Here is a 27282-nt window from a genome sequence, read left to right as displayed (position 1 = left end):
ATACCCTCAGGCCACCGGGAAATGTCCCGGTGGCCCTGACGGGCTGTCCCCATGTCTATATTGGTGTGGGAGGAAAAAGGAACCCAGGGGAAATCCACATGAACCCCGACAAGAACATGCAAACTGGACCCTGTCTGGTTTGAACCCAGGAAATCTTACATTCGTCTATGAAAAAAACTAAATGTTTTTAGGGCGAGCTGGCCAAGGAAAGCTGCAAAGTAACATGCCATATACAGGTCGAATGGCAAGGCTGGTACTCATTTGCCCCAGTTCCGCTGTGTATGTATTCCCATGCAGTTCTCTGTAATTCTGCTTAATTATTACGGGATGTTTCCATCTACTGCCACCAAGTGTGGATTCCAAATTACAATAATATACCAACCCCGAAACATAAATTAATTGACTTACTACTGGACCTGAATGTACTGTTTATTTGGATAGAAAGGCCAGCCCAGTATTCTCCTTTCAAACATGCTTAAAAGCTGAAATTGAAGCACACTATGGCACAGGTTTTTACTCATAAATCATGCATTTATTTTCCCCTCACACAAGGTCAGAGCTAATTGAAAGAGATGGAGTCTTTCAGAGCAATTTAGATGGTGGAGTGAAGAGGGTGGGGATTTAAATATACAACAGTGACAAAAATGTGCAATTGCCATACCAACGTCTAACGCATAAAAAGAGCGACCATAAAACAAAAACAATGATAAGTGTGCATGATGTCATGCATTTGAACAAAAGAGAAAAAGTATTAGTCACAATTCTCCTTCCTGGAAGATCTAAGATGGCTCAAAAAAGGTGACAGCAGTCTATACCGTTTATTCAAGGAAGGGTGATAAAAAAGAATGGCAAGAAAATATGTGAACCCTGTGTTATTTGGTGAGATTAGATAGATACTTTATTCATCCCCTGAGGGAAATTGCAGAATTATAGGTATCTGTCAGAGTTGAGCACAGTGACCGTCATGCATTTTACATTGCTCATGCTGCATAGTTGCCTAAAGTCTCATATAATGCAGGACTGCAGACACTACTGAACAGGCTTTTTAGTCAGGCAAACGCAAGTCACCCATATTCCTTTCAGTGATGAGACAAAATAAGGAGGAAAAATGTGTGTGCCAAAGCATTTTGCATGTAAGTTAAAAGTGTGACACAACAGACAAACCAGTTTCACATCACACAGGGGTTTATGTCGAAGTATAACTTCAAAGTACAAACACCTGTGAAAGATACAATTTTCAATAAAGGAATAATTTTTCCATGAATGCAAACACAACTCAACCTTCTTTTCTGTGGCTGATATATTTTTTGTAGTTTACAATTCAGGCAAAATAGCTGTGGGAAATAGAACTAGGACCCAAATGCAGACACTAAGGCGGATGCAAGATTCAAAAAACAGCAGTAAAGTTCCAAAGAGGGATAAGAACAGAAGAAGAGAGGGCAACTTGGGTAGAGGAATGAAGTGGGCTGATTTAGAGAAGCGGTCAACTACTGTGAGGATAACTGTGTTATCTTCTGATAGGGGAGGGCCAGTGACAAAGTCTATGGAAATGTGGGACCAGGGTCCATGTGCGACAGGCAGGGGATGCAGGAGACCAGATGGGGCTTTACAGGGGGTCTTATTTCAGATAGACTGAGCAGGCAGAGACAAATAAGCGAGTGTCCATCTCCATGGCAGACCACCGATGCAGGAAGGACATGGTGCAGTTAACCTGGACCTGGGATGGCAGGTGAGCTTGGAGGAGTGAGCCCACTGAAGGACTTGGAAGCGGACAGGGTCAGGAACAAACAGTCGGTTAGAGGGACCATTACTAGGATCAGGCTGAAGGCATTGAGCCTCTCAGAATGACCTCTAAATCACCCAGGTGACAGCACCGACGACACAGGATGTAGACAGAATGGTGTCAGCATCGTGGGAGCTCTCTGTAGCGGTGAACTGGCGGGAGAGGTTTCAAGGTGTTTAGTTCTTTGAACCAGGGCGGTATGAAAGGGTAAAATTGGTTCTTGTAAAAAACAGAGCCCAACTGGCTTGTCTGGATTTGAAGGCACATCGCCGTCCGGATGTACTCCAGGTACTTGTGGTCTGTCTACAGAATAGGTGGCTGCTCCATCCCTTCCAACCAGTGCCTCCGTTCCTCTTCCTCCACCGCCAGCTTGATGGCTACTAACTCCCTATTGCAGATGTCATAGTTCCTTTCAGCTGGCAACAGTCAGGGATAGAGCTTCTGGTCTGCAAGTAAGCGCTGGGAGAGAATGGCGCCCACCGCCATATCTGGGACAGCAACCTCTACAATGAACTGGCAGGAGGGATCAGGGTGAATCAGGACGGGGGCTGATGTAAACCAGCGCTTCAGGAATGCCTCCTCAGTATCAGGAAACCAGGTAAAGGGGACAGGGAGCGTGAGGTGAGGTCGGTGAGAGGCGCAGCCAGGATGCTGTAACCCTGGATGAAGCAGTGGTAAAAATTGGCAAACCACAGGAATCGCTGCAGCTCCTTTAGAGTGGTAGTGATGGTATTAATACCCCCGAGATAATGTAACCAAGGAACGTGACGGTGGAAACATGGAAGTCACATTTCTCTGCTTTGACAAACAGCTGGTTCTCAAGAAGCCATTGGCGGGCATGGAGAACATGTTCTTGCGGAGAACGGGAGAAAATTAGGATGTTGTCCAGGTAGGCAAAGACGAACACGTCAACATGTCACAGAGCACATTGTTGATCAGGGCTGGAAAAACTTCCGGGGCATTCGTGAGACCCAAAGGCATGAGCAAATATTTTTAATGTCCACTGTGTCTAATGTCTTCCATTCATCTCCTTCTCTGATGTGCACTATAGATTGTGGGCGTTGCGTAAGACGAGCTTGGTGAAGATAGTAGCGCTGGATATAAGCCCAAAGGCCGAAGAGATGAGAGGCAGAAAATACAATTTTTTTTGGTAATGTCATTAAGGCCTTGGTAGTCAATACAGGGACGAGGGAGTGCCTTGTCTCTCTTGTCAACAAGGAAGAATACGGTACCTGCTGGAGATGAGGAAGGCTGAATGATGCTGGCAGCCATCCTCGATGTACTTATCTATGGCCTTCATCTCATGACTGACGAAGGTAAACAGGTGACCACGGGGTGGAGAGGTACCAGGTAGGAGGTCTATGGCGCAGTCATATGGATGGTGAGGATGTAGTGTGGTGGCACGGGACTTACTGACCACATCTGGTCAGGTCAGGTTTAAGTATTCAGGCCAGACACTAGACAGGTCAAGGGTCTTCTCTGGACTGATTGGAGCTGGCGCTGTAGGACTCTGAGCAGATCTAAGACAATGGGCATGGCGATATGGACTCCAGTCTATATGTGGGTTGTGTCTCTGCAGCCAAGGATAGCCCAACACCAAGGGAACATGGGAAAATTAGGAAGACAGAGCTGAATCAGTTCATGATGGTTGCCTGATATGAGCAGACTGATTGGGACGGTAACAAGAGACACTCTGGAAATTAGGTGGCTGCCCAAAGCACTGGCATCCACGGGAGCTTTCAGAGGCTGGGATCTAATGCCCAACTAGATCAGCAAGCGCAACACTGAGCCGATCGGTGTCTGCTGGCTCCTTATTTGGTCAGTTCGAACTGTAAGAGTTCAGAACTAGATCCCCAATGCAGACACTGAGGTGGAAAAAGGGGTGAAAGGGGGATCAGAACAGAATTACAGGCAGGCAAAAGGGCAGGCCTTGATTTGGATCAAACTTAAAAGGAAAACTAAACTTGCTAATAAATACACACTGGCACAGTGATAAACAAACTGACAGGGCAAGCGACAAGACAAACTGACAGAGGAAACCAAACTGCAGACTTAAAGACCCAAAGACACAGGTGAACAGAATGAAGTAATTGACACAGATGAAACAGGAAGAAGAAAACGAGAAGACTCAGATAAACAAGGCAGATATCTATACGACAAAACCAAAATGACACTAACTACACAAAAACAGATCACAACTGTGACAGCCTTTCAGATTTATACCCCGCCACCCGCCATGCCTCTTTCACAAGCAAGTAAAAGAGGGCTAGATTAAAATTTAATGGATCATTACAGACCACAATAAAGATACTACAGAATCTCCTCTGCAGCCCAAGACACTCTGGGGAAATTATTCCCCCGGACAATTTCTTTTTTTTTTTTATTAAGGATGAAATGTGGGGGAAGCTAGGAGTCACGAAGTAATCAAAGACAAAGAAAATACGCCAGAAATATCAGAGAAGGGAATCTCTGGGCCACTTGACAAAGAGGGTACGCAAGGCACTGAACTCAATTTATATCATTGTTTTGTGCCCTGACTGTTTGACTCTGATGAAGATGCAGTGCACATTGAAACGCTTGTAGCTTGCATTTAATAAAGAATTATATTTATTGGGTGCTCTTACATCTTCTTTGGATTCGGTCCCTGTGAATAGGCCCAGGGATCCTTTCTCCTGCGATATTGTCCAGTTGTGTGAGAAACTGTCTGCTGTTGTGAAGTGACTGAAGCCCATATCCCCTTCACATACCTCCAAAAATATATAAGTATAAGTAGTCAAAGTCAAGAGTTTCATTAAGGTTCTAGAGAGAAGAGAGAAAAATACATTCAGGAATTAGGTATTTCTAGTTTCAATATTAAAGTGCATGGTTTATGGGCACAGATCAGTATGGGCAGATTATGGGCAGTAGATTTATTGGAGCCCTCAATCTGTCTTAAGAAAAAAAAGTCACTAAATATATCCATCTATGACTTCTGACTGGTGAAGGCCCTCGGTGTGGCTGACTGTTAAGATATTTCACATCATTTATCTTTCCAAATAGGTCAGCCATATACAGCCAACCCTGTTTACCTAGAGACTAAATGCCAGAGCTTCGCTCACAGTCACATGGTGCATGTGCTCTGAATTCTGATCATGCAGTATGACTTTATTATAGATAAGCAGCTTATCTCCCCCTCTCACTAGTCTCTAGGGATGAATCACGAAAGGCAAGATAGAGGGAAGATTGTTAACATACACTACATGGCCAAAAGTATGTCCACGCTTCTTCCAATTAGTTTCAGCTATTTCCCCAACATAGGGTTATAAAGTCAAACACATAACCATACAATATCCATAGGCAAAACTTGGCAAAAGAATGGACCGCACTGAAGAGCTCAGTGGCTTTCAACATGACACCATTATTGGATGCCACCTTCCCAACAAGTCAGTCAACCATAAGTGCTGTTATTATAAAATGGAAAAGTCTAGGAATAAAAACAGCTCAGCAGCAATATGATAAGCCATACAAGTTCATGGAATGACACTGTTGAGTGCTGCAGCACAGAATGTAATGTCATCAGTTGCAATATTACATCATTGCAACAAACTGCCTCTGGCAGCAATGTTAGCACAAAACTGTTCATCAGGATCTTCATGAAATGTTTTCACACAATGAAGCAGCTGCACACAAGCATAAAATCCCCATGCCCAATGGCAAACATCGGCTGGAGTGGTGTAAGGGTCCCACCATTGGACTCTTGAGCAGTGCAAAAAAACTTAAATTTAAGTAAACTTGAGTAATGAATCGTGCTTCATCCGGCAGACCGGGTGATGAGGCTGGGTTTGGCCCATGTCATAGAGAACTGCAAATGCCTAAATGCACAGTGCCAGAAATGAAGTTTGGTGGAGGAACAGTAATGGTCTGGGGCTGATTTTCCATGCTTTGTGCAAGGCCTCTTGAGTCCTAACAAAGCCAAATCAAAATTATACAGCATATCATCATAGCATGCTAGATGATTCTGTGCATCCAATTTTGTATCAACTTTTTAGGGATGGCCCTGTCTTGTTTCAGTGTGACATTTCCCTGTGCTGAAAGCAAGACCTGCTGTGGAAGAACTTGTGTGGAAGAACTGGAGTGGCCTGGGCAGAACCCAAATCTTTTAGACAAGGAGGGTTTCACCTTTAAAATGATTTGTAAAACAACAAACAACAAACATGCCTAATCTTTACATCCACGCCAGAACTTACGCATGCTCTTAAGACTGAATGAAAGTGAATCCCCGCAGTTGTGTTCAAACATTTAGTGGAAAGCCTTCCCAGAAGATTTTACAGTGGCAAAGGGGGGGGGGGGCAACTCCATATCAATGCCAATGTTTTTAGGATGAGATTTTCAACGAACAGTTGTCAACGTACTTTAGGCCATGCAGAGTAAATTGCGGATATTCTCTGGTGATAGTAACATATAATATAATGGCCAATGACTGTTGTGTTACTCAACTCACTTCATTAATAAGCACTATATGAATATGAACAACGATAACAGTGTCTTCAGTGACAGCCTCAACATCGAACTGCAATTTCCAAACCCCAAAGCTGATGGCACTGTTTACTACTCATCTGCATTAAAATTAATTGTAAATTGACTCTATGGCTGGTAGAGAAAACAAACAGCAGGATATGAGTTGGAGTGACAGGAAGAGAGTAAGGGAGGAAGAGAGAGGGATTTTTTTTTTTTTACGATTGAAGAAAGGTTCAGTATTCAAATGAAGATGAGGGATGAAGGGTCTAAGCAGAGATCTATTTCAGAAGCAAATGTAAATCCCTGGGGCCATCCAATTGGATGATGAGGGGAATCCCACCTGAAACAGCAAAACCGTGTTAAAAGTGACCTGCCCACCACACCCCCAATCACCAAATAGAAATACAAGAGCCAAAAAGGAGGAATGGACGTGGATGAGCAAAGCAGGAACCTTCAAATAAAAAATCTCCTTGGTAATAGGTTCTTCGACTGAATGACTAATGAGTAAAAAAAGACACAAATGCTTCCAAGAGCAAAGTGCACTTAGTATAAACAGTGAAAGAGAAACATACTCTAGCATTCTTGGTTGTGACATGGGTGGAGGGATTAATGTTAAAGGACTTCTATGGATAGTGTTAAAACTCTCTTCTTTTTGAATGACAGTCTGTATCAGAATCCTAGTCATCCGCAGGGCCTAAAAAGTGGACAAGGGTAGAAAGCAGGAGAGCCAAAGGGGACATGGAGGAACAGTTGCTTGGCAACCGGGTCATATCTCCAGCTCATCCATAAGATAGGCCCCTCTGGCATGTTATAAATACACGCAACACGATAGGCTTGTAAATAGCCCTGCGTCCAGCATACTGTCTTTAATAGCCATTCTGTTTTTGTTACGTAAGGTTATGTGAGTTCTCAGTTTACAGTATGGCTGTCTACTAGATGTATTATTTATACATGTGTGGTTATTGTGTAGTGTGTGTTAGATTTTTACCCTAAGTGTGGATTCATTGTTTACATTTTTGTAAAAGCTTTATCGACAGCGTGTTCGGACAGGGTTTCATTGTTAGCTCCCATGTCCTAGTGTGTGAAAAAATACTTCAGTTACGCCAACAGCCATCAGCCCACAAAATTAAAGAGCCGGGGAAGTTATCCCTTTACAGTCTTCCATAGTGAGACGGGAGGTCAATCATGGGGACTGGAGCCAAGTCAAGTCAATTCAAATGTAGTCCTTTATCACAGTTTCAGTCGAGAAGGGCTTTGGAGGACAGCTTGATGGAACCATCTGACCCTCAGCCTTTCGATGACTAAGGAAAAACACCCAAAATCCTAAAGTGGAGGGAAAAGGTAGACACCTTCAGAAGTAATTCCCCTTTCCAGGATGGCTAAGTCTACAGTTGGTGCAGAGTGGACATATAGCAATAAGAACGGGATAAAAGAAAATGAGGTAAAAATAAAAATGGAGACCTGAAGTAAAATTAACCACAAAACCAAAGTGTAGTATTGGCCAGAATGAAGGAGCAGATAGGTTTGTTGGAGCTCTCAGTCGGACAATGTTTTGCCTAAATTTGATATCGACAGTTTGTTAAACACCTGCAGACACAGTAACCCTCCTCAAGGGTTCTGGCTGTACAGTCCTCAAGTCTGTCTCAGTCTCAGTTCTTGGTCTACATTTACCCAATTTCGGTATCCCACTCCCTCATTTTGCACCATCCATCATTTGATTCTTGACATTATAAGCATGGTATAATCATAGTAAATCAACCAACCAGATGGCAAGGGGAGCCCAGAGACTTTATTGAAACCTGGATTGGTTACAACCCCCAGGAAAGGAGAACAAAGTGAAATCAATTCTGTTTACTCATTTACTTACTTCAGTACAACACAGCAGTAGCTATTGCTGGGATTAAATCGCTTAGCTCAATTAGTTAAATACAATAGTTTTAAGTAGTGAAAACTAAGAAATTAAATAAGTGTCAATATATATCCACAAGATGTAGGTGCTAGAATACCATCATGGCAGTAGTCAGACATCATTACAATATCATAAAAATACATTTGGTCTGGAAATATATTTTGGCAAGAAAGAGGTGTCAGTATATATGCATGTGTACCAGGTTGAGAGCACCACTAAGTTAGTACCCGTGACACAAATTAATAGTCAAAGTGGAAATAGTGGGAAGGTGATGAACAGAGTGTTGGGCCCACGTGTTGGACCTTGTGCTGTACAGATCGAGAGCAGCTGCTTCATTGTTTACGGGAGTGTCGCCGCAATGGGGGAGATAATATGCACCGATTACCATTGACACAGTTTGTCTGTCTTAGCTGTTCCGCTCCGCGAATCTCTGCCTCTGTGTTTTAGTTTGGGCGCAACTGCCAATTGCCACTCCCCGACGTTCCCTCAATGTCTGTTTCAATCCAATACGGGTCAGTCTGCCGTGCAGAAATTTCAGCATGCCATTGCAGCCCTTATCTCTTTGATTTCATCTCCCCAGCTAGTATTAGGCTGGGAGCAGGGGGAGGAGGGTGTCATTAAAAGCTCTTTCATTGAGATCCGGAAAAAACATATGGCACACCCCAATGAAGTGTGGCAAACAGATTTTCGATGAAGGGAAGACTATTGTAATGCAACGTGTACTGCAAGGGGTAAAGGGGGTCACCTCAAAGTCAGAGCTTTGTTCTGCCTGCAGGCGAGAGCAGACAGCACCAAGCAATGCAGGATTGTGTGTATGTGTGTGTGTGTGTGAGTCAGGGGATTTCTATGGATTTTCTTGTTACAATCTAGCTATAATCAGGAATTTATCCTGCACACTGGGGGATTTTGCTACTGGTGACAGGCGTGCACATTACCAGGGCATTAAATGAATGCAATAGCAGCTGAACTTTCAACGTACCAGCCAATCGGCAGTTAAAGCCCGAGCAGTGAGAGAGACCAGCAGGGGAAGGAGGGAGGAAAAGTGAGGGGGAGAGAGAGAAGAGAAACTGTGAGGGAAAGAGATGCTATAAACATAGGATCTTATTCCAGTCTCAACAAAATATCTGGCACGACTGGGTATTGCTGGCAACGGTTACGCAATTAAATTTTCAAAAAAGAAAGAACACAAACAGTAAGGAGAGACTTTTGAATGGGATCCAAGGAATGGTTACAGGAGTCCACTCGTCTTGAATATTAGTAAGGAGATCTCTCTAGATTCTTCTCTTTTTTTCCTCCCAAACAAGAGATTAGGAATGGGGAGGGTCTGTTCAGTCTCAGACCTTAAACACTTGAGATTCTCTGGCCGTGCTCGCACACCGTGCCGCCTCGGCCCTCGGCACTCTCGCTTTCCAAGTCCTCCTTCCTCACCGCAAGAGCCGACACACTCGGCTCTACCGTGTTGAACCCCGTGAACCTGAGCAGAGCCCGACTGCACAATAACAATGCTGCAACGCCAGGGCGGGCAGGCTTCACATCCAGGGAAAGGGAGGATATCCCAATATGTCAGCAGCTAGTTACTGAAAGTCAGGTCTTTTGGATCAGTTAGTTACAGCAATAGCAGCACCCAACCTAGCGCAGATGTCACAATTCTGGAGCAGGACCAAGAGAACATTTTTGAGCGAATGCATCATGGATAAACGGAGACTGTAAGGCAGTGGTAATGAGATATTTGGGGTATTTTGGGCCATGTATGCCGTTAGCGGATATACACCTGAAATCAGGGCTCACTACCATATTTGTATTAATATCTACAATTAAAACAAAACTGATACCAAGAGCCATACTGTATCAAACAGGTGAGATGAAAAAAACACCTTATTTTGGAGAAAAGATTATAATGTCAATCATTACCTGCCGTAAACTAACATACCTAGTCTACACTATTTAGTAAATATATTTAAATTTAAATATGTGCTCAGTATTGGTCAATATTAAGGTCTCATCATTAATAATTTTCTCATCAGCAAAGGAAAAAATGGTATCATTGTGTCTTTGGTGTGGCTGTGGAGGTCTCAGCCACCTGCTCTCCAACAACAGCTAAAAGTGAGTGTCAGAATGTGTGTGTGTGTGTGTGTGTGTGTGTGTGTGTGTGTGTGTCTGTGTGTCACCCTGTTGTACACCTCCTCCCCCCTTTCCCACCACCCACATTCTGACTCAGCCCCCACTGCTGCTGCTATTCCCATTCATTCGCAATTCATTGGTATTATCATCCAGCACACAGCGTAGCCGAACCACTTCCTTTCAGCACATTGAGAGTTGAAGACAGACGACAGCACTTTGTTTTGTGCTTTGCCTTGACAATTCATTGTGGGATACGCTTCCCAGCAAAATGTGTACTGTATGCATACTAGGACATTTCACGGATGTAGTATAACATCCATCATACTGTTTAATACATACCGTGGTCCCAGACATGGCAAAAACCACCCCCCTACTAATTTGCTGTGCTAAACAGTATGCTAGTATGCCATTCCAAACAAGGCATAGGTTCTACCTGAACCTGACCCGCACACTACCCAACCCCTGACAATAATGCCAGTGAGGGGGAGAAAACATGGAATGGGGGTAATGAAAACACCTCCAGAGAGTCATTACTCACCAGTGACCAGCTCCAAAAAAGCAAACGGGCTTACGGACAGGCACCCTAGGGCTTCCTGTGCTTCCCCTATCCTTCCGAAAGGATCGGGAGACTTCAAACCAGACTTCAGAACGGCAGCAGCTGGGTTTACACTCTGCGATGGAGCCAGACACCACAGGATTGACAGAAAATACTTCATTTGTCAAGCAAGGTCGTACAGTTGAGGTTTAATAGCTTTGGCGGTTTATAGCCCGAGTGTCAATGGACGTCCTCACGCCTACCCGCTGTGATGCAGGGGCCAAGGAGGAGACAGACTGACGGGCCCCACGTTTACTTGGTAAAGCCGATGGCTTTGAGAACAAAGGAGCCTATAGAGCCACCTGCACTACCCGTCTGCTTCAGATGTTTCCCCTAGCCTCCTTTTGGATTTTTCCCCACTATTTGAGTGGCTAAAGAAAAAAGAAAAAAAAAAAAAGAAAACAAGCCAGGCATGTAATTACTCCTACATAGCACAGAACAGAGGGGCTTGTCTTGGGAGTACCAAGCAGAAATATATTTTTTCTGGTTGATTTTCTAATTTTCTTGTGGACAAATTGCGTATATTGCTCTTTTGACTAACGCTTGTGCTTAATGTGCCCGTACTTGGCTTTGAGTTTCTTTTATCCTCCTTTTGTTTTCGGTGAAGTATATTTTGACCAGGTGACCAAAAGGGGTTCTAAAAATGTATATCAGTTTACATGGTGATTAACTCTTGGGTCTCCATTGCACATGATAGCCCAACTCTGTTTTTGAAGAACACCTAGACCTCCCAAAATCCTTTTTGTCCCTGGGTATCAATAACTGATTTCACACACCTTTTTCTGTTCCGTTAAGTCACAGTTTAAAAGGTACTAACATAAGCGGGGGCTTGTTTTTCACGAGGCTCCCAAACAATTAACCGTAGCGTGTGACCCCAGCAGGTGAACCACAGTGGGGCCCATAATGTGTAGTGTTAACCCGTCTGCTGTGATTTATGGGCTAGAACGGAGTGAGTGAGGAGGACTGTACGCTTGCAGTTCTGCCTTGTAACCACGTGAATCGGACAAGCGCTCACCCTACAGCTGGGCACCTGCAAAAGATGCTGCCGATATCCACCTATGGCTGCTCACCCCCAAACACTGATGCATGGTGGTGGATTACACCGCAAGTCCCAGAACTCCATTCAAAACTACAATTTTTTGGTTTGTTATATTTTACATCTGGGTTTACCCTCATCTTTGCTCTAATGAGGTCCCATTCTTTTCTCCAAAGGTTGCCTCCTTCTGATCGAGATTGTCCTTGGGCAAGACAACAAACCCCTAACTGCACCAAATGAGCCAGTAGGCGCCTTGCACGGCTGCCTCCATCATCGGTGTATGGATGTGTACAAGATGGGTGAATGTAAGGCAAAATTGTAAAGAAAGGGTGCTATATCTTTAAAAGCAGTCCATTTAACATTCATGCTGGGAAAGGCTGACCCCACCACCAACAATGAAACAGCATATAGAGGAATGCTTGCATATCGCAAATACGTTAAATGGCTGCTCCATAAAAAGTGCGAGCCAAAAAAAAAGTATAATATATGGGATTTTTTTTTTTTTTTCAAAATTATTTTATGGATTACCATTTTAATTGACAGGAATCTATTTTTCCAGTGGACAGAATTGGAAGAAAAATGGAACTGGTACTGGATTCTTGAACGTGTTTAAATTAATATCATTGTTCAGCGTATATTTTCTTAATTTAGCTCTCAGGGGGAATTAACTCTCCTTTGTTAATATTCCAAGAACCCTTGTCACTAAGATGCCTGATGTTTTGTAGCTTGGTGCCAAAATGCTCAATAACTGGATAAATGACAATCATATCTTGAGATTATATCTGAAATCCTTATTTGCATATCAGACAAATCTTATACAATTATATTCTCTTTATGTTGATTAAAAAAAAATGCATCTAATGCATACCTCAACTAATGCGATTACAAGTTATTGACCTGGGAATTATTGTATTTTTTTTATATTATCAGATGACATGCCCCGCTATTGCTCAGAGCTATGGGAGAATGGCTCCCTGTGAGAGATAAATCCCCTTGGAAAATTGAGAGCAGCTTTCGAGGACACAGATCTGGTAGCAATTATGTTTGCCTGCGGAATGAAGGAGAAAAAAAAACCTTGACGTTTCACAACGTTACAGTAAAATGTATTCATTAACATTTTAAATATCATTCATCACTATCAGATCCTGGTGCAACGTGGGCCAAAATGACTTGGAACAGTCGGTCAGGTGATTTCAGAGCCCTCCGTCAACACACTGCCCCACATGCGCATGAAAAATTGGAGCGTTACTTAAGAGTCTGGTTTCCCTCCTTCCAGACTTGACGGGGAGGCTTGCATGTACGATCACACATTTTCCAGCTGTCTGCTATAGTGACAGGCAAAACAAACCAACAGCTAAGGCGTTAGTGGCATTGGGAGTGTGGCATAGTGAGTGTACTGGTTGGATAACTTAAAGTAGTACTAGCCACACAGTGAGGGATCTGGGTTGTTTTGGGTTTTTTTGGGTTATGTTTTGATTTTTGATCATTAACTTAATCAAAATTCTCTTTGCTCATATCAGCCTGATCATCATGGACAGTTTGCTCAAAGGGTCCTTAGCGTTCATTATGCTGTCAAACAATGACTAGGACACCTTACACGTCGCCTGTGTGATTATTACCAACAGATGAGCCCAAGACATGCCTGGAGCTGATGCTTGACAGAAAATACCATTGTGATTCAAAAATAATAAACAGTGAAAAGGGACAGAGCAAACACAGATTTTTATGGAATGTTTTTTGTGCTGTGATTTTCAAACAGCTACACGACAACTAATAAAACAATTTCTCTGGCAACATTTGCAATGAATATAGATGGGATTTGGTATTGAAATTCAGTATTACAATTTCCAAATTTCCCAAATTGTAAACACTTGTCTTTAAAAATAGGTCATGCCTATGGCCAGTTCCTGTGTGAACTTTTAAATGCAACATTCTGCTGCACTTTATAATGAAATTTTAACCTTTGAGAAAAACATCAGCAATGCTCTGCAGTCAGCAGTTATCTGCTTTGCTGATAACCTCGATTTTACAACATCCAATGCAGTCGTTTTCTTCAACTCAGGAGCCATGGTAACCATGGAAAACACTTGTCCCTAGGAAGAGAAATGGATGTGAGGAATGTTTGTATGTGACGATGATACTTACTGTTGCTGGATGAACCGAGGTGGGGGGCCTGCTTGAAGCTGGGGGGCCTGCTTGACGGTCAACCTCATCTGGGCCATGTTGCCTACTGGTGCGGGTGCATGGCCGTACGCTTGTGGCGGCACCTGCTGTGGTATTGGCCTCTGAAGTACCACGTTGTGTTCACCATTGTGTCCATTGGTGTGTCCGTTGGCATCTCCATTGGTATGTCCATTGGTGTGGCCATTGGTGTGGCCATTACCAGGCAGCATGGGGAAGGTGGAAGTGGATGCCGTCTTCTGTTCGCATGCCTTCCCGCTGGATCCCGGCTTGCAGACACAAAGCTGGGGCCTGAGGCACATTCCTCCATTCTGGCACTGGGGTATGCAGTTGGCTACATCACAAAGCCCAGACAGAGAAAGAATAGAGCAAGGAAAAGAAAGAGTAAGGAGAGAGAGTGAGTGGGTGAGAATGGAATTGATTGAATACAGGATGTGGACATGAACACAAATATTCAATGAAAATAAAATCTCTGACACTGGCAGGTATATCAACAAACTGGGTATATATTAACAGATGCATAAATGGAGATGAGCACACTTTGGTTGTATATGCCCAAGGTGTGCTAGATACACACATATACATGCATGTTGCATGGAACGTAAAGTTCTATGGTGTCTAAGGTGACCCATATAATAAATTTTAAAAACACTCTTGTGATATATCAGGGTATATCAGGGTCATTCTCAGGTCAAAGATTTTGACCTGAGAATATTATTATATTATCTAAATTATAATGCACATTATTATCTTTAATATTATTATTATTATTATTATTATTATTATTATTATTATTATTATTATTATTATTATTAATAATAATAATAATAATAATAATAATAATAATAATAATAAGAGTAGGAATAATAAATACAAGCCAGATGGAAGAACCCATGTAATTGACAGAGGAAATCATCTGCACCACAACCTTCCTTAAATATACTGTATCTGCACTTATTTGTACCTGTTCCGTCGAGGCAGAGACATTTCCACGCGAAAATGGCCTTTACAAATTCCATGAACGCAATTAAATCCAGCCGACAAACTGCATAATTCACCAAACTATATTCTCTCCTGTAATGTGTGCCTTAGATTTGTATGCATAAAGGAGAGAAACTTTGACTTTTCAATGAAACTCAAGGTGCACTTCCAGGGCAGTGCACCGGTTTGAATAATTACACACGTTTCTTGATGTAAATTGCGCCTGAAACAAGGTGTAAAAATCTGGCTCTGGGTCAACGTCTTACAACAGCGGCCAGGTCTCTGTGCATGAAATTGCTGCCGAGTGGGAGCCCTGTTCATACTTCTAGCTGCAGATAAACCCAATGAGGGTGTGACTCCTCTGTTATGTATGTGCCAAATTGCTAACAATACTGAGAATATCAGAGAAAATATCACAATACTTTTGGATGAATACCTCAGTATCAATAATTTGTTGATATTTTGGCAATGACTATTGGTGCTTTCGTGAGATATTTACAATCCAGAAACAATCATTAGTGATATTATGACCAAACAGGTAAAGGCATTGATTAGAATAGCTAAAACATTCCATGAAGATGGGGAAATTGCATTACTTTACTGTAACACAGCCCTAAAAACAACATTGGGATTTTGTTTCTTATTGTGAATTTGTCATAAAACAAATTCACAATATTACGATAACCAAAATCTCAGGCAGTATCTCATCTCATATAATGATATTATAACATTATATTGCTCTGCCCTACTTCCGAGAGTACTGTAAGTAGTGATCCTAAGTTTGAGAAAATAATTAATGAAAGAGTGGTAAAATGCTATGTGATGCACATTGAACACATTGTGTGTGTAAAGCTAGAGCCACATTGCGTGATTTTCAAGGCCAGTTCGGCGACGATTTCAGATTGGGCTGAGTCATGGTAGTCCAGGGTAGTCCAGGGTAGTCGCACTGTAGAATCGCAGCTGCCATTGATATGTTTGTATGAGTGAAAGATTCAAATCTGTCTCAAAACTATCCCAATTGGCCAGCTCACAATTCAATCAAACATGTTTGATTTTATCGGGCTAGTGTTTCCATAATCATTTGGTGTGTGTCAAAGCCTCAAATTGCAACGGCAAACAGCCAATGAGATTGCGCGCCTGCACGATGACAAGGCCAAAAAAAGCAGCACGTGGGTGAGTAAGGACTTGGACAACTTGGACAGAAATGGAAGAGCGACTTGTGGAATAGTGGCAGACACATGAGTGTCTGATTAGTCTAGGTCAGCACTGCAAGTGCCCTGGTGGCAAGCTGTATGGCATCCATGCTGTTTTTGTTGTCGAAAAATCGTAAGATATTTTGCCTCTTCTGACAATCTCATTCTCGCGAGTGCCGGAGTACCACAAAACTCTGTCTGTCTGTTCAGAGCAGTTATTATGTGTGTGTGCGCAGAAAACAAAAATCTGCAAATGTCAGTTGTTAAATCTCTTCACTGTCATTCACGATGGAAGAAAATCAGATACCGTGGCCTGAGCTTAAGGTGACGCTGCTCCTTTGCTCGTCAGATCTTTTCCCTGCCACTGCAAAGCACCCTTCCTTAATGAACAAAATGCAGAGGCTGAAGGCCCCTTTTTCCAGTCACCACATCAACAGGCACCGCCGAGGTGCGGTTACCTCAACGATGACATAACCTCTGCCTCTCCGCACCGAGTTGTGTTAAGAGAATTTTTTTCAAAACATCCCTGCTGCGATTTGGAACATTTTCTGCCTCCTTTTCTGACACGTAGAAACAGTATTCGTTCCAATACTCCGCATACATACACTCCTAACTCTACCCTCCAACCCCTCCTCCTCCCTTCCTTCAACACCTTGGCTTGTCTAGAGCCGAGGCTGCCACCATCTGTTTTGAGAATAGTGTTTTTCTGTCTGTCTCGCTCAAAGTAAAGTCTGTTTAGCGCCGAGGGATAAGAGATTTTGGCGATTTTACCCACGAGTGTAGATCAAAGATGGGGAATAAATTACTCAAGGTGACGTTCTGACTCATTTAATCAAACCACATTCAAAGCTCGCTGGCAGGGAGCTTGGTGAAGGTCTGCTTGTGGTGCGCAAGAGTTAAAAATACCAGCCTACATGTGTGTATATATATGTTTGTGTGTGTGTGTGTGTGTGTGTGTGTGTGTGTGTGTGTGTGTGTGTGTGGCTGTGTTCATGTGGCGGGGAGTTTAGGTGAGAGGCACACACCAGGAGTTATGTAGGCGTATAATGACTTTCTTTGTGTCACTGCCTTGATGCAAGGCCTAAAAAATTCAAAGTGAAGGAATGGAATTGAGTAAACTTAGAATGGGTAACGGCAGCAGATAGCCTCTTTAACTTTGCGCAGGGCCCAGGCAGATGTTTACTGAATTAAGAAGCAGGTTGCGAGGAAAAAATATGTCATCAATACATGGGAAATGACTTTTCTGCCGCACCGTGGTCCTCGCTGAACCCTCCGGTCCAGATCGGTTCTGAGATAAGGCACCTGTTGATATTGATCCGACGGTTCCCAGGCCAGTCTCTTTATAGGTCCCCATGACATAATTTCCAGCCTATCCAATGAGATGTTCATGCATTTAAAAAAAAATATTCTAAGGATTATCTGGAGGGCGGATGGGGGGTGGGGTGGGGTGGCTTCAGAAATATATGGAATGTCCATCAGAACACCTGGTAAGTTGCTGATTCAATAGTTTGGAGCTCAATGCCTGGTGGTCAAACCCATTAGAGTCCAATATTGTGTCTTCCAGCAGCGCTGACACAGGAGCCCGTTACAGTGATTGCATTGTATAAGGTGAATGGAGAAGCTCGGTAAATATTCAAGGGGCACTTGGGTATATCGTGAGTCGATTAAGGCTCGAATCTTGCTGGGTATTGGGTCTGCCTGAAGTACACTTTCACTCCATTTAACCATGGCTGCAGATAAAAAAAAAAACACAACAAGACAACAGCCTTTGAACGAGTTCCTCTAAAATTTGGTCAGGGCAAGATCTTATCATCAACAGCAGGCACAGATTGAACATTGCTCATTTTTTCCCGGTGGCCATAGACACTATTGTCCAAAGCAGGAGAGATTTATAGTGGGTGCTGTTAGTTGTTGTCATATGTATACAGTACAGTATATGTATTGTATATAAACGCGCACACACACACACATACATATATAGTATGGCTCTGGAAAGGGGAAGGAATAACGCTCTGCAGTCCACTCCCAATGACAGAAAGGTAGAAAGTGTGTTATGTAAGAGGGGAGGGGGCGAGGGGACACAGACCTCCAGGCAAAAAGTGACCCTAAGATATCAAAATATGCGAGGTATGGTTGCCAAAAGTATCAACACTTAGATACTACTTTGATACCACGTGTTTAAAACTATACAATCTCAGTTTGACATTTGATTGTATCGAAAGTACCAAAGCTATAAAAAAAAACTGATCTACTATCAGACGTTCAACCCAAGGCTGCACAGATGAAACAACTGGTAAGAAAATCAACTGGTCCTCAACCTGTAGCAGGCCCAGTGGACCCAGTTACCTCCGCTGGAACGGGAGGGCAGCCACTCTTTACAGAGCGCAAGATTGATGAGACATTCAATTGCGATTAAGCAAATAAAAGGCAAAAATATTTGTGACATTGTAATGGACCTTTTTCACAAAGGCCATAGAAATCTGCAGATATGTTATTATTGCCAACAAGGACATGAAAGCACATGGCATTCTGGAACATGATAAAAACAATGTCTGTTGGACTTTTCTTTGACTTTTTCACCTGAGGATAGAGAGACAACTAGGAGACAAGAAGACAACTACATTGGAGACCAATTATCTTAATAGTCAGTGTTAATGTACTACTCCAGCTTGTGTCTTTGATAAAACACATTGCCTCTGTAGTGTTGATTTTGTTGGTAAAAACTATGACCAAAAAGAAGTTGTCAACGACAAAAATATATTTTCCTTGTTGAAAAGAAATGAAAGATGCAAAAATCGAAAAAAAAAAAAAAAGCTTAAATATGGGGTTTCAAAGAGGCATTTCACCTCTCATCTAGATTTAATAAAAAAAAATGAAATAAAGACAATTTATTTAAGCAGCACACAGCAAACTTTGCAATCCCGAACAGGATCAAGTGGATAAGGAGGAAGGAAGTGAGGAAGCCGATGACTGATTTGGATTTGTCTCGTGGGGCACGACTGGTCTGAGGATAAAGTTGCGGCTCCAGTTTCTTATTATTTATATGAATGAATGAAATACGAATAATTAATAGTTAATTAAAGGATCCTAGACTTAAACGTATAGAAAAACAATCACACACAAATTGTTTGCGATCTGGTGAACTAGACAGATACATTTATGGAGAGTAAACATAATAGTAAACATAATGTATAGTTGATAAAAAAACAACAGAATAAATAAAAATAGATAAACAAATAACAAAATCAATTAAACAAATAAATAGTAATTAGGCTTCAAGACCTACAGTGTACATGTAGTCTTATTTAACACAACATTGTCATTATACAGTATATCTACTGACTGAAATTTGACTAGAAATTAACTGACTTAAAACCCTAATAAACGTGCTTTAATTAGATGCATAAAAATGCTTTAATTCTGCTAACTACAAATACAATGATCAAGTGAATAAAATGTGACTCTTGGTGAGAGCAGAAATGGGACTGGACAAGGCTGTTAAAATGTGTGATATCCATTCATGTGGTGCTCTTTCCAATCTTTCATCACAATTCTCAACAGTTGAACGACTCTGACGATAACCCTAACACAAAATTTTGGAGGCAGAATGGAACGCTTCCTTGGCAATATATGTTTTATGTCAGTGTTAACTCTAGCTGATACTAGAATCAGCTACGATAAGGGAAAAAAGGGGGGGCTTATTACTATTCTAGGGCTGTACCCGACTGTCCCCCAATGCAAATATCCGACTATTCGGCAGTGTAAGCAGGGCCAACTCGGCTCTTCCTATAAGCCAGATAGGCAGCCGCCTAGGGCACCATCCTGAGGGAGGGGCGCAGAGAGGCCGTAATCGGCGCGTGTGTTTTTGTAGGTTCATTTTTTTTTACATCTGCTTGTGGAACGAAACAAGTGCATATGGAACGGTATGGAGCGTAACCGTGCCTAACGGGGACACTTACTCCGTGACTCTCTCCTTGATCACCCCCCTCTCCATGCTTTATGCGCAGAAAATAATCTTAAAGAGTCTACGAGTTGTGACTCGTTCCTCCGTGCCCCGTCCCCACCCTGTTTATAGTAGTTTTTTTTGGAGGAACGGGGCAATGGGGATCGGGGCGCACGGAGAGCTGTGTTTGCGGACGATTCACACATATAAAAATGTATTTATCATTCCCGTTATTTATAATTCCCCATTGAAATGTTATCCCTGTGCATTTTTTTAAGCTTCTATCTGTTTCATCCTGTTATTGTAATGCATATCGACTGAGAAAAAAAGTGAAACAAATGACTGCTCGACTTGAAGAATCTCAGTCGACTGACGGGTATCCGACTGATGATTTCGACTTGTCGACTTTCAGGGGGCAGCCCTAAACTATTCATGGTTTTTTTGCCACAGCTCTGCTACCTTCTTTCAAGTCCACTGGAACAGCAGAATAGCAATTTGCTTACAGAACCTGCCATCCCAAGTTCATTTCAGGTGAACTTTGTTAGTGCATTATCCAATGCAATTTAATAATCTGCAGACATTTGACTTCATCCACAGATTCTGGAGGAGGCCGATTAACTACCCGGAATGTCTCCTCATCATCTCAATTGAATCATGGGCCATTATGCGCAAACAGAGGAGTTTGAGATCAGAATCACATGTCCTACCTTGGGATGCCAAGACACATCCAAGCAAACACAGATCTGGGGTTTCGCAGGGCCAAACTGAGGTTCACGCCAAGTTCTTCCTGTATTTTTATGTCTCAACAGTAGGGGGTGAGTGCTGAGCACATATTGAAATGTAAAAAAAATGAACAAAAAACTATTTTACTTGCTAATATAAATTGTCATACAGTTAATTGCGATCAACAATTGAAGGGTCTCTTTTTTCCCCATTTTGGCGTAAAATTAAACTCATAATAATACATGTCTATCAATTACAATAGAGCCATTAATGGGTATTGAAGATTGGAACATAAAACTTGGGTTGTAATTGGAGTTGTAATTTGGGTTAATTTTCCTCAACCCAGCTGATAGAAATGCACCTAATTTGCATTTTATTTATTGCAACATTTATTCCTACATTGGTTTAAAATACCTCTTAAATTTGGATGGAAACATACGATTAACTAACGATTTTACAAAAAGATTGTGATCCGCTCAAATAATTGAGATCAGGCGATTATGAAATAATTGAGCAGCTCTATAAATTGTATTGAATACGACACACAAGGACAAAAGGAAAAGATTTATTTTCGGCTCTTTCTTAAGCCGTGGTGTTTGATGTCCTCCTAAGCCGTAGTGAAAGCCATGTAAAGCCCTGGGCATGCATTATGTGTGACTTAACATGGGAAATATCCAGCATTAAGCACGACCATTTGTACAGAGGGGACTGGGGTGGATTTTCACAGCTTCTGACCCCGTTACCCCCAAATGCTCAACAGGCCCGTCATGGTTGTACATGGAGCAATAGAGGGGTTGGTGTGAAAGACAACCTAAAAGAGGACTTTTTGCCCGATTGCTAACAGGCTCCCATTGGCCGTGTGCAAAGTGGTGCCAGAACAAACACAGTTCACAAAATAAACTTTTGTTAACACGTGGTGCATGGTGGTGATGGTGTTAGTTCTAAGGGAAGGCGGTAGAGTGGTGGAAAAAAAAAAACCTTGGATTTACAGCGTCAAAGTCAAGGAGATAGACAGCCCCCCGAAAATGTATTCCAGCAGCAAGAACGGCCTGCAAGATGTATGACTCACAATAGGTGACAAGGCTCAACTCAAAGGATTCTTTCCATGACACAGAACTGGAAAGATGTTGCGCATTCTGACATTAACAATTAATCGCAGCTAGATCATCATATTTTAAAAAGGTCCCATCCACAGCAGGCCATTGATAAAAGATTAACATCATCAAGAGAGGGAACGTCTTTGCTCAACGCCTCCCCCGATGCCTTGGTCCAATAAATATTCCTGCTACTGACCTGAACCCATCACTCACAGGGACGTGGGACGTTGGACGTCTACAAATCTACAAAAAAATAAACATATACAATTTTTTCTGTAGTATTTAAGGATCTGAGTCCTGCTCTACCGAAATACTACGGCAGCTTGCAACTGGTGGTATGGCTGCCTCTGATCCAGACTTCAAACAGGCCGTCAAGGCTGAAAAAGCACCGGGGGGGTGGGGGACTCAAATCCAGAAGCCTTGCGCAGCATTTCCTGTTTCCGTACAAACCAAGAACTCCCCCTTGACCCATGGTAAATGGCTACACACACACACACACACACACACACACACACACACACACACACACACACACACTCCTGTACCCCTTCTCAGATGCACCTCATCCTGGGGCATGAGCCCAGGGGGATCCTGGATATTGGCAAAGAGCAAAGATCTCCCAGAACCAAACCGTGCACAGTTGAACACACTGTTACACACCACTTAACACTCCCATGGCTGGCTAAACACACGGTCATAAACACCAAATCAAACTCAAACACACAGACACACAAAGACACAACATGTACGTTTACTTGCACATTATGTTGACGCTAACGTTGTGAGAGAAATGAAAACACTGCGAAACACATGCCAAACTATGCCTGGGACTCTGATCTAGCACGGATCAGAGTCAAAAGTACATAAGGGGACCAGTCAAAAAAGGTTTTTCTTGTCCTACCTCACCTGAAAAGGATGACAGCTTAGTAAACTTGTCATCAAAGGGCCATCAGTTGCAAAGAGGCAGAATTAGTAATTTGGTGTCCCCAACTTGGATAATGACATACAAATTTTTGCTATAAACAGTTTTAAAAATAATTTTAAATTTTGAAACTTTGGTGGCATTAAATGTGTGCACTGGCGATTAAGGAGTCAATGTATTTCCAAGGGAAATTGCTAAAAAAAAAAACGCTAGCTCCTGGAGGTGGTCTTTAAAGGGCTAAGGTAAGGACTGATGGAGCCCAGATGTGTTGGGACATAATAAAACTCAAAGAGTCCCAGGGGTCCTACTGTTCCTCCCCAGAGCTTGAACCCAAGTTATCTTTTCCCCCGAGAAGGAGGACCACCGGACTGGGCCTGGGGCCATCAAAAAAGCTGTCTGCTTCTTATATAAAAAGTTGGCAAGAACCCATGAAAGTGATCTGGCTGGTGGGTCCAGGCCAAGGGGTTTAATTCGGTCCAAACCTATTCCTCTTTCTGCCGTATCACAGGCACACGCAGCATGCACACGTGCCGCCTCTGGTGTTCCATGAGGTACATATTGCATGTGGGATTTTTCGATAACGTGCCCACAAGGGTTAATAGATGAACCGACATGGACACCTCCACAAATGTCGCGTTGTCTCAAAACCTATCTGCGGTACTGGTTGCCAACTTAACGCTCATTGTTTGGACAAGATAATAATTAATTTGCACTTCTTTGCAGAAGTGTAATGTATATGTATTTGTGTAATAGCCAGGGCTGGCTCTTCCTATAGGAAACATAGAAACTCTGTTTCCTTATGGAACAAAACAAGCACCGTGCGTAATGGGGACACCTCCTCCATCTCTCGCTTACCCCCCTGTCTGGCTAGAGCCGGACATGGTAATAGCAGAGCTCTAGTGGCTACGGACGTCCTGTGTAGTCATCGACCTTTTCATCTCTACATAATGCCAGTGAGTGAGTGTGTGTGTGTGTGTGTGTGTGTGTGTGTGTGTGTGTAGGTGTGTGTGTGTGTGTGTGTGTAGGTGTGTGTGTGTGTGTGTGTGTGTGTGTGTGTGTGTGTGTGTGTGTGTGTGTGTGTGGGTGTGTGTGTGTGTGTGTGTGTGTGTGTGTGTGGGTGAGGTCACAGCTGGAGTATGGGAACAAAGAAATCAGCCTAAGGGATCTTGTGGTAGTGATTTAAACACGGGTGGGAGTGGGAAGTGGGAGCATAGTGTGTATTTCCCATGCCATGTAGAGCCTTGTGCCTCCTTTGCCTCCCTCCGCACCTTTCCTCCCACCTGACCATTCCTGCCTTTTTAGGACACGACGGTGTGAGATGCATTAAGAGAAACTACAGCATCAGGACAATGAGGCCAATGTCCTAAACCAGACATTCTCAACGTTGGGATCATGGGACCTTTTTAAGACTCATATATTGATATATATACAGTACGTCATATGTCCATCAAATAACGATATCATAATTTCTATACATCTATTGGTGCTCCCTCCATGATCTATGACAGTGGTTTCCAACGTGGTAATCCTTCACGAGATTCCACGGGGTCCCCAGCAAAATGGATAATAATTAATGGTTAAACGATGACAATGTACAGTAATTTATGTTTTGATCACAGTTTCACTGTTATTGCCATAACTTTATTATAGACAGGTATGGTGGTTTGGAATAAATCATATCTAACAATTTGAGTCCAAGAGACAAAATCTTATCAAATGGGGACTGTGGCCTAATGCGTATGAAATTGAGGCGCTGTGATATGAAAAATATGACAGAATCACTTTGCTGTTAGGTCATAAAAGTTGCCTATGACATTTTTGCCTGGTTTTAAAAAACCAGCAGAGAGGAAACTCACGCTTGGTACACCGCTGCGATCCTTGGGCCTTGCTCCATCCATGACAGCACTGTCCTCCACAGACATTCACCCTGCCAACACAAAGCATCGAGGGGTCTAGTAAAACCAAAATCCTCATAAAAAAAATAAAAATAAAAACATCCAAGGGTCTCCCATTGGCACAAGTTATCAGCAACTTGTGCCAATGGCTCACTCTCGCACTTGGCCTTGAAACAATCTCTTGATGGCAGGAGACTCTCTCTATATTGTTTCCATCCTTTTGGGTTTGAAAACAAAACATACGCAGAAACATAAGCATGCATCACCAGTGGGGTATTCCAGGAGGATTGGGGAGTTAACTTGATATTTTAATTTGAAAGTCAAGCAACTCTGAGAACATAACAGATGGCATTTTTGGTGTTTTACAGAAGATGGCTTTTAGAGTTGTAGGCTGTGAACACACATCGAATTCACACAGATCAGAGGATGAGTCAACTTTAATCTCTGGAGTTGGAATCAGCTATTTTGGAGCCAAAACTTGTAACAAGCGCCTCATTACGCTCAATTAAGTCAAAATTCAAGTTAAAGCTCAGGGCTTACCACCCTAGATGTTGGGTTTATCTAAAGCAGCGCTTGAAGCTGGAGAACCTGTATGTTTAAATACTTTACACTCTATGCCCACAGGTGACCAACTGTGAAAATGGCCTTACTTTGTTGGAAATGGGCCCTCAAACTAATGAGTTGAGATGACGCTGTATGAACAATAATGTGGTGTAATATTTTAGCTTAGACTATCAGCCTAAAAGTTTAGAATGGGTTAAGAAGGTTACTTACCATACTGACTATCATTATTCCAGTATTTATTTTTCATTTCGGAAAGAGGAGCAGACAAAAGTGCCAGTTTAGTGATTAAAAAAAGAAAACAAATCTTAGACTCTGGTTCTGTTAGTGGGGACTTTTGGGGTCTCGTTCAACAAACATTAACCCTTTACAGTACACAAGTAGTATAGACTTGAAGTTAATTTGAACAGTGTGATGCCATGCTGCTCTGACACAGCTGCACACGAAACATGAATGACTAAATGAAAAATAAACAGCAAAAAAATAATAATAATAATTATAATAACAAATGATCAATAGCTCCACAACTATTCCCCGGGTGTCTTACCCTGACATTTGGATATGGTGGCTGCCGCTGCTGCTTTGCCGCACGATCTGCTGGTGTTGCTGCACGTACCGCGCGTCCTGGCGCACCGGGACCGGACCGGCACCGGCCTGGGTTCCCATTCTGCGGTTCCGAACCGGGCCGCCCAGCCGCGCGGACAGCTCCACGCTGTAGGAAGGCGGGAGCCCCGCGGTGGCGCCGGAGCGCGACGAGATAGAGCTGACGCGCACCGCGTCCTTGCCTCTCGGTCCGGGCTGCCGCACGTAGAGCGTCCTGAAGCCGCCGCTCCGCGCCTGGTCCGCGGAGAGCAGAGCCGGCGAGAGGAAGCAGCCTATGGAGAGCAGGAGGTCCCATCGGATCCAAGCCATAGTATCCACAGTACAATACAGGAAGAAAAAAAAATTAAAAAAACTAAAGTGAAACTTTTTTAAAAGCACTTTCTTAGAAAGTGCGGCTCAGGTTTGTTGAGTTTGTCTATGAACTAAAGAAGAACAACCCCTACCACTCAGAGAAAGTTAAAAAGTTTTAGATCCCTGAGCATTTTTCTCCAGACACCCGACCCACAAACCTAAAACTAATAATTTTCCTTTCCCCGCTGAATGGCTCGACTTCTACAGAAGTTTTTGGGGGTTTTTTTGTAAAAAGCGGCATCCAGAGACGTTGAACAGCAGCGCGTCCCGGGGCTGTGCGTGTTTCTCCGCCGCTGTGAGGACGTGTGTGCGCCGTGGATGAGGCTGAAAAGTCCTGAAAAGTTTGGGAGTTGGAGGTTCGGTGTCGGGGCTGAGCAGACGTGACGTCAGAGGGGGCGGCTGCCGGAGCTGGACCCGGGGGAAGAGAAAGTTGGGGAGGTTTTTTTTTTTTTTAGTTTTTTTGTTTTTTTTGGAAAGGGGACACGGGGATGGGGTTCAAAAGTTAGAGCCAGGGGGGGTTCCCAAACAGAGGCCCGCGGCCCCCTTCTCCCTCGAAAGAATTGCATGGGGGGTCCACAGCTAAGTTATTATTTATGTATATATGAATGTATTTATTTATGTATTTATTTATTTATTTGTTTGTTTGTTTGTTTGTTTGTTTTTTTAATGCATTTTATTAACGGCTTTATTTTTATATATTTGTTTTACATATTATGTACACCCCAATATAAATGTATATTAAAATATGATTATTGTATGTATTTATTTATGATTTATTATGTATTTTTGTATTTTTTTTTATTAAATATTAAATAAATCAATGATTTTAATACATCATTTATCATATACAATTTTGTCAGTAATTCTTCACTATATACAGTATATACTGTA

The 27282-nt window shown here is 42.7% G+C and overlaps 1 protein-coding gene across 1 annotated transcript in view; it reads right to left on the bottom strand.

The window, feature by feature from the left end:
- ltbp1 (latent transforming growth factor beta binding protein 1) overlaps positions 1–26522 on the bottom strand; it is a gene marked incomplete at its 3' end in the record, with an annotated part of 120011 nt that extends 93489 nt beyond the window's left edge. The window contains exons 1-3 of the mRNA XM_080016376.1: positions 25985–26522; positions 24838–24908; positions 14087–14456 (exon numbers count right to left, since the gene is read on the bottom strand). Of these exons, the coding sequence (XP_079872502.1) occupies positions 14087–14456; positions 24838–24908; positions 25985–26349 (806 nt within the window). The 5' untranslated portion in view covers positions 26350–26522. The remainder of the gene's footprint in view (positions 1–14086; positions 14457–24837; positions 24909–25984) is intronic.
- Between the last annotated feature and the right edge of the window lie 760 nt (positions 26523–27282).

The sequence above is a fragment of the Zeus faber genome, assembly GCF_960531495.2.
Source record: "Zeus faber genome assembly, chromosome: 16".
In the NCBI taxonomy this organism is placed as follows: domain Eukaryota; kingdom Metazoa; phylum Chordata; class Actinopteri; order Zeiformes; family Zeidae; genus Zeus; species Zeus faber.
Note: the sequence above shows the minus strand (reverse complement) of the source record. Positions and strands in the feature narration are given on the sequence as shown.